Here is an 8,730-nt window from a genome sequence, read left to right as displayed (position 1 = left end):
TTAAGGGCCCCATATTCTTTAAATAGTGTTTTCCGCAAAGACAAATAATTTCAAACATTTAATAACTGAATAATCTAAAGCTTATCAAATAATAGGAATGTTATGTCATGCCACCTGGGTATTTTCAAAGACGCCGCAGTAAAACGAATAAACAGGTGCAAAAAACGATCAAACCATCAAGGTTTTAGGTACTGAAATCTACGAAAATACTAACTTTTTTATATATAATTCCACATGTAAATATTCTTATAACATTCACTTGCTTAGTCCTACATATAAAATTGTTTACTTTTATTTATAAGTACCTGAAAATAATTCTTAAAATGTGGGGTTAGAATAACAGCAAACGCATGTTTTACAAACGCTTTTTTTAAGTAATTATTTTATTTGAGTAATTTTAAATGGTAATGAATAAACAAAACATCAAGGATTATATTTTTGTGCTTACTTTTGTTCTATACGTTTTACTTTTAAAGATTTCAGTACCTAAAAACGCCAGAAATTTCACTATTTCTCAGCCAGGAATATGGCCACCCTTTTACTGGACTGGACCGAAATCAACGTACAATCAGGTACGGTAACGGTGTTAGGACCGTATACTGTACATAAATTATTTTGTAATGTTCATGGTCTGGACTAAATATGTAAGGACAATAACAAAATAGAGAGAATTATCAGGTCTTAATACCTAGACAAAATTTACTTTTATGACCTAATTTGTGGAGATTACTAAAATTGGGAATACATGAAATGATTTATGCTAATTAAAAGATAGTAAAAGATATTCAACTTCACAGACAATATACCTAGCTAATTGCTAATACTACGGGACTCTACGAGCTACATTCCCATCTAGTATTGGACTCATTAAAAAATTAGTAACTAATAACACAGGCACACAAAAAAATGTTTTTCATATACTTTTTAACAGAATACGATACTCCCTGTATTTTGACCCGCTGAAGACTATGAAGCCATCTGAAATGTTTCCATCACGTCAGGATTTTTCCTTAACCTCAAAAAATTATTTAAAATCAATGGAAATCTCGATTATTTGTTAAAATAGTTAAGATTTTGTACACAGTACACAGACGCGAATGGGATTAAAATAAATACTTTTTATTCCTGCACTTTTTTCTCTAAAATACCTCCTTGTGGAGTTACAGCCATTTTTGAGCATTATTAAAATGCCCATAACTACCTAAGAATTGTAAGAAATATTAAAATAAAATCCGGAATTCCAATAATTTTATATTCACTTAATATTACAGTTTTTAATAGCCCGACAATTATGCGACTGTTCGTAGTTAAATCTGCAGTCAGAGTGTTCCTTGTTTCTCCTCTCGGTGGTGGTCTAGGTCATGGTCTCCTATTTGTTTATATTAGTTGGCCCGGCCAGCGCGGCGGCGAGATCGGGATATGCAAGAATCAGCATTTCTGACAGAATGCATTTCAAAAAAGAAAGTGCAATAAAAAGTTTTTATTTTCTGATGACCCCATCGTCTTCAGCCGGTCAAAATACAGAGGTGTATAATACTCTGTCAAAAAGCACATGAAAAAAAATAGAAAAAATTGTATGCCTTTGTAACTAAGTATACAAAAAAATTAAAATGAAATGTTTAAAAAATAATGAAAAAAAAAACATAAGCATCTGTAAGGTGACAAGGGTTGTAAAAGCACCACCGAATTCAAAACAACTACTTTAGTTATTCAGCATACAGCTCAAGTTATAGGTCTATCTATCGATACAGTAACGTAGGTACTGACTGAGACTGAGTAATACTTCTTTAAGCATTTCTAGGGTCATCTCATTATAGTTTATAGAAGCCTAAACGCGCATTCTGCAATATTATACCAACACGTCGCCGGTCGGTCGTCATGGTCAAGCAAAATGGCCAATATCTGCTACATACCTGATACGTTTACATTCTCAAATTATGCAATCATTCAGATCATCATCGAAAATTTGCTGTTGCTTAGTTTCTCTTCACGAAGTATGAAGTGATTATATTCCTATTCCACCCTTTGTGAATATTCTTCTGTAACTTTTTGTACGTTTATTGTCTAGTATCAATGGGAACTTCCTCGAGAGACCCAGGAAGTTCTCCGAAGGAATTCCAAATAATTTTGGCCGTTCAACTTTGCAGGTAGAGCGATAGGCCCCAAAATAAAATTAAAATTTTCTATAATCCCGCACCAGACGTTAACTGAAAATTCGTGTTGGAAGTGATCCTCTTTTGTTGCGTGTTTATTTTCTTCGCTCCACATGTGAGAGTTTCATCTGTAAAGGCAATTCTCCCGAGAAAAGTGTGATCGCTATTATGTGCAAATTTTTTACAGGGTGTAAATTAAAACATTGTAACTGCTGCGTATGGAGTATAGTTAAAACAGTCATAGAAGATGGCCGCAAATCTTCTGTGACTGCTCACAAACGATGAATACTAATTTCGAGATTTTCTTCTACTCTTTCTAGAATTTGTTCATCGTCTTGTACCCTTCTTTGAACGTACCTTCCATTTCTTGAATTAGAGCGAAAGTTTCCAGTTTCTCCTAATCTGGTGAATAAAGAAGCAAACAATGTATGAAAAGACTGTCTGCGATTCGGATAAAGTTCTTCATATGTTCTCTTAGCAGCGTGTCTACTATAATGTTCCTGCACATATAACACTGTCTCTCATTTCATAATTAGTAAATTCATTGTGACGAGGCATTTTTAGAAACAAATTTTTGCAAAATACAAACTTGACAGTGACGTCGAAATAATGTCATGCTGTTATGGATACGTACCTATCTACTTATTCCCAAAAAATATGAGGTGTATTAATAAATATTTTCTGTAATATCTTCATAACCGGGCATAATTTCGACTTTTGATAGATATACATTTTTTGTGTAGAATAAAATTATCTACCTATTTCTGACAGTTCCGTGTAAAAATATAAACGTACAAAAAAGTTACAGAAGAATATTCACAAAAGGTTGTAATATGATTTAACCCAATAGCCCCTTCGAGCATATACTCCTAGAGACAGCCATCAGTGCTGAGAAAGCGCGACTGGTGTGCGAGAGAGAAAGGACAATCAAAGGACATGCTATCTATCTCGCTTCCGCTAGCTGGATTGGTCGGTGCGTGCTCCCCTCCATGCCAATGATCGTTCTGCACCTAAGCCCCGACCAATCAGCTCGCGGAGCGAGAGACATATCATGTCCTTTTATTCTCCTTTCTCTCTCGCACGCCAGTCGCGATTTCTAAGCACTGAAGGCTGCCTCTAGGAGTATATGCTCGAAAATAGGAACATAATCACTGCGTGAAGAGAAACTATGTAATATTTTTTGCTGTTGCTTGCAAATTTTGCCCAAGTCCGTTAACTGGGTTTTGAATTAAGGATAAATAAAATAGAAACTTTAACACCCTGTAACTTTTTTTGCGACAATTTTCGTTGAAGCAAGTTTGGTTAAATCGACACCATTTGGGTTCTTGATTATACCCTTGAGGTATGTAACATTCGTTAGATGACACCCTGTGTAAAAGGAATATGCATATTTTGCACTTTACTATTTATCTCATGAGATTATCGAAATATTGTATAGGTATTTTTACTGTCTTAAAGTCTTAAAATATACAAGTTGTAACTAAAATACTTCGCCACATTTTAATGGCGGATTCTACGGAACAAAGCAACAAAAATGTTCCTATAACCATGTGTTAGAAATCAAGACACAGATTGTTATTGTTTGGTGTGTCACTTTCAATTTTAATTGTCCACAAATTTGTTGCACATGGAGCGTAGTAACTGCTTATATCATGTCTAGGTAATTATTGCTAATAGAGTCAAAATATCGAATTATCTTTTAAATAAAAATTATTATTATTGAGGTAACCACATTACCTTATGAATAGAATTAAAATAAATCACGTTTCCTCATTAATTTTGAACATCCCGTGTATCAAAATGAAGCGTGTCCGGACACATATTTTTTATTTTCTCTTGATTTATGTCGCAGAATCCCCTATTAAAGCTTGTTCAAGCATTTTGGTTACACCCTGTATATTTTTTAACTTCTTTGATGATTACATGTTTAACATGGAAAATTATATAATTTATAAGTTATGTAATACTCTGTATAACCTACCAATCGACTTTGAAGTGATTTGGAACGATCATAAAGCGTTGATGTGTATGTCAGTATAAGTGTGTTGTCCTAAATTAGTGTCTTATTTACATCAAGCACGATGTAGTCGTTACCAACTGTTTTTCAATATTATTTCTAGCCAAGTAACGCATCCTCACATTTTGGTATGCATATTATGCAATTATCTACAGGTATTCTTTCAAATAAAATTTTTTTCTCCATTTTTGACTTTGGATAGCTAAATTTCATTAAATCCGAAATTTGTAACTCCAAAATTTGTAACGCCAAAAATTGTGGAAGACCCATGCATAAGAAATATTAGAACACGCCTTCTACTTAAAAACTGACCAAAACTGATATGTAAATTCTGTAAAAGAATTGTGCAGTATATACAGGATATCTCGAAATTGACGCCCGTGCTTTTAAGGTTTGATTCAAGGGGATAAAATATATCACTCACATTTAAAAATATATAATTGTTAGCATATGTCACAAAATATGTTCGAATTGGTCCCTTTTACCTCAAGCTGAACGTTTGCACGATGGACTATAATATATTTTTATCCACAACAGCGTAAATATGAGCTGTAGCATCTTCTTGATTGACAACTGGTTCACGGTAAACTTGTTCCTTCAAATAGCCCTAGAAAATAGTTTCCGTAAGATTCAGAGCTGGTGATCCAAAGGGCCATGATATGGGCCCACTTCTTCCAATCTAAATATCGGAGAATTTCTTATTTAGAAAATTTCTTACTTATGTTCTATACTGTGCTACTTCAGTTATTTATTTTAGAAAGTAATCAAATTTATTTATTTACTCATCCAAAACAAGAAGTTGTAAACGGAATTTCCTGTTGGGTGGTGTATAAAATAAAATAAAATAAAAATAAAATAAAAATAATTACAAAGCACAATTAAATATACACGTTGATGTTACAATACTCATGGCACGCAAAATATAGCTATATATAAAATAATAACAATAGCAAAACAGTAATAACTAAATTGAAACAGAATATTGCAGAAGGAGGAAACTTAGAAGGATAAAGAATAAAAAAATGAACATTATATGTACTTAAATGAAGCAAAATTGATTAAACGCCACTAAAAAAGCCAAGGAAATAGTCTTAATCGTAAATAGTCTAGGAGATAGTCTTAATCGTAAATACAAACAGACAACATTAAATTTGAATATAGAGAAAACAGAATCATTTGTTTAATGAATTACAAATTATCCGCTAGCAATAAACAATTAGCCTGTTACCTTTGGTAAATCATTAATAAAATATGAAAATAATACATCCCCTAAGTTAGAACCTTGCGGTGCTTCATATTAAGCATCAAATGAATGGGCGATCTTTTAAATATTATGTTAATACTTTTAGTACATCATGGGATAGGTACATTATCGAAAGCTTTTTGGAAATCAACATCTATCTTGTGTTCACAGGATATTAATAAATAAAAAAGATTTGTCGTTATTAATATTTATACCTATAAAATATCTTCCTTGATATTTAAAATTTATATTGATTTATTTTTTCAAAGAAATTGCACATGTACGGGTATTCTTAGAATGTCGTCAGGTTTGTGCTAATTTACAGTACCTACTTCTAGAAATACACTATAAAAAATATACTATAAATTTTTTATTTATTTACTTTCTGCATGACGAACGATTACATTTCAGGGTAATAGTGTGGCAAGCGACTGCTCTAACTGTAAACCAAAGCAAATTAGTAACACCGGCAGCAATCACAACCTGGAACCTTTCTATCTGCATCCACCACTGAGTGACAGATCCCTTGAAGCAGCCCACGCCCCAGAAAATGGACTCTACGTTAACCCCATGAATTCCCACAGGCATAGGTAAATATTAACAATTATTGTAGATTACGGTACAGAGCATTTCCTTGAGTATTTTGAAATTCTGAGAAGATCTCTCAAGATTTTTATTTGTATATAAACATTTTTCTTAAAATATCCTGTTATTGACATACTAGTCTTGTAGCTAGGGGAGGTCCCAATTGCCTCCTTCATTTAGATGGAGTTACCCAATTGTTTTTTGTGTATTTTGAGCTGCAGAACACGAATTTTTTGGGTAGAAGTTTGCCCGGATGTCGAAGTTTTTTATTAACAAAAAACTTTCAAAATACTGAGAAGTTAGTTTTTGGCTAAACAAAAAGCATTTTCCCATTTTAAGAAGAAAATGTATCTTGCAATTATTTTGTTAAACGCATAGTTTTCGAGATAAACGCCGTTAAAAACTCGAAAAATACAATGCAATATTCAATTGTTAATAACTTTTGATTGAATAGGTATTTTATAATTCTGCTGACGGCGTTTGAAAGTTCACGTTAAATACTACAAATTATGAGTAATTGCAGTGTGAAAATTTGTTTTTTCCACTGTTATTTGAAGCTATAAACAAATAGCGATTGAACGTTCAGAAGGGTGCGCCGCCATGTATGTAAGAGAGCGGTTGCCTTCTTACAGGCGTTTAATACACGATCTTGACGCATACTCTTCATTTCTAGACCAAAGAAACGATGAAAACTAAACGAAACATTAACAATTTAATGAAAATTTGCAATATTACAATAATTAAAATTAAAATTTGTTTGACAAATAATGCAAAGATCTGATTTAATTAAGCTATTAATCTGGTAACATTAACGTTACTAATTCTACATCTTCAGTGCAATTTTGAAGCGCGACTACAAGTTTTAAAAACAAGAAAAATAATATAAATTATCTTTCAAAAGAATTATGTGATGTTATTTGTAACATAAATGGTGGCTTTTGATGCAGATCCATCCGGGAAGTGAGGAAGTGTAACGCTAAACTAGAGCAACTTCCTTTAATTTTTCGCATTGAAATATCAAGGAGAACATGCAAACATCAGAAAATGTACCTTTCCTGTTTTGTCCAGCAAAGGACCCCGCACAAAATATATGGAAAATGGTCTTTCGGTAAATCTTGCTGAAATTTTGCAGAGATGTAGGTTTCAGCTTGCTGAACAAAAGTCTAAATGACACCAAGATCAAAAAACCTCACCCAAGGCCACTGTGCGAATTGAAATATACGAAAAAACGTATTTTGTTGAATCTTGCTAAACACAGGTCAACATTTGATCCACAATGAAACACCCAAAGCGGTCTGGCCCTTGTAGGGCTTTTGGGGTCGCTGATTACGATGAGTAGCTCAGTTAAGTTTCATCACATCAGTTTCAAGGTCATTTTAAGGTCATTTTAAGGTCATTTGAAGGTCAAGTAGAGAAATAACCGTCAAAAAAATTTGAAAAATTCATATGTATGTTTTCGAAGTCCCTAATCACGAAACCGTAGTTCGTTTGACCCCACAGCGACTCCCAGAGATCATTCAAGGTCATGGCAAGGTCTTTTGACGGTCATGAAATGAAATAAGCGTAGAAAAAAATCTGAAAAAAATCATACATATGTTTTCGAGCTCCCTTATCACGAAACCGTAGTTCGTTTTACCCCGCAGCGACTCCCAGGGGTCATTTAAGGTCATACCAAGGTCATTTTGAAGGTCAAGTAGGGAAATGATCGTCGAAAAATCTGGAAAAATTCACAAATATGTTCCGGAGGAATATGTACCGGGGGTGACCATCGGCCATATTGGATCCCCCATCTTGGATTTGGAAACTATGAAAATCTTACTTCATATTCGCAATCAGCGACCATGCAAACCCCCGAGTAAAAAAATTCAGACAAGAATATGCTGTAGAATCATGTATTACTTAAAGGGTTAACTGACCTACTCATCGTAATCAGCGACCCCAAAAACCCTATAAGGACCAGACCGCTTTGGGCGTTTCATTGTGGATCAAATGTTGACCTGTGTTTAGCAAGATTCAACGAAATACTTTTTTTCGTATATTTCAAGCCGCTTGGGTGAGGTTTTTTGATATTGGTGTCATTGAGACTTTTGTTCAGCAAGCTGAAACCTACCTCTCTGCAAAATTTCAGCAAGATTTACCTTTGTAAAGATACTCAATAATTGTGGTTAATGCCTGTATTTACTAAAATGGTGTGATTATGTTTATAGTACGCTATTTTCTGTATATTCAACAGGCGTGTAAAGTTCAGGAAACGTAAGATAAAAAAAATTAGGTAAAAATATACTTCTTTTTCCTTATTTTGACTGTATTGTCAGTTGTGTCATACCCTGAAGAAAACACAGTACGGTGAAGAGATATCGTTTCTAACTTTCTTAGATTTCTTAGATTCTTAGATTTCTTAATTTGAGTACATTACATTTTTTTTACTTTAGTGTTCCTAGCCACTGTAGCCTTCAAATACAATTAACCTATTACCTTAACTACCGTTTCAAATTCGTTTAGGTATGTACTCACTGAGCATTTAATTCAAAATTTCTGCTTAAAAGAACTCTCTTTATTTTTTGAAGTATACATAGTTATTCTAAAACTGATTGAACAGTTTAATGTTTCTTTAGTAATTATAATTAATGATAAAATTTAAATTTTTACAAACAAACAAATACTCTATATAACCTTCAGTTCATATTTTTTTAAATGTAGGTAGCTTGTAAATAATTACTGTCGTTCACTTC

At 33.2% G+C, this 8,730-nt stretch overlaps 1 protein-coding gene across 1 annotated transcript in view; it reads left to right on the top strand.

Moving 5' to 3' along the window:
- Positions 1 to 8,730, top strand: part of LOC108908430 (putative uncharacterized protein DDB_G0282133) — a 135,483-nt gene that overhangs the window by 109,450 nt on the left and 17,303 nt on the right. Inside the window, exon 5 of the mRNA XM_018712466.1 lies at positions 5,825 to 6,003. Within this exon, the coding sequence (XP_018567982.1) occupies positions 5,825 to 6,003 (179 nt within the window). The remainder of the gene's footprint in view (positions 1 to 5,824; positions 6,004 to 8,730) is intronic.

The sequence above is a fragment of the Anoplophora glabripennis genome, unplaced genomic scaffold, assembly GCF_000390285.2.
Source record: "Anoplophora glabripennis isolate ALB-LARVAE unplaced genomic scaffold, Agla_2.0 scaffold275, whole genome shotgun sequence".
Lineage (NCBI taxonomy): Eukaryota > Metazoa > Arthropoda > Insecta > Coleoptera > Cerambycidae > Anoplophora > Anoplophora glabripennis.
The sequence above is the reverse complement of the archived record's forward strand: the minus strand, read 5'-3'. Positions and strand labels throughout refer to the sequence as shown.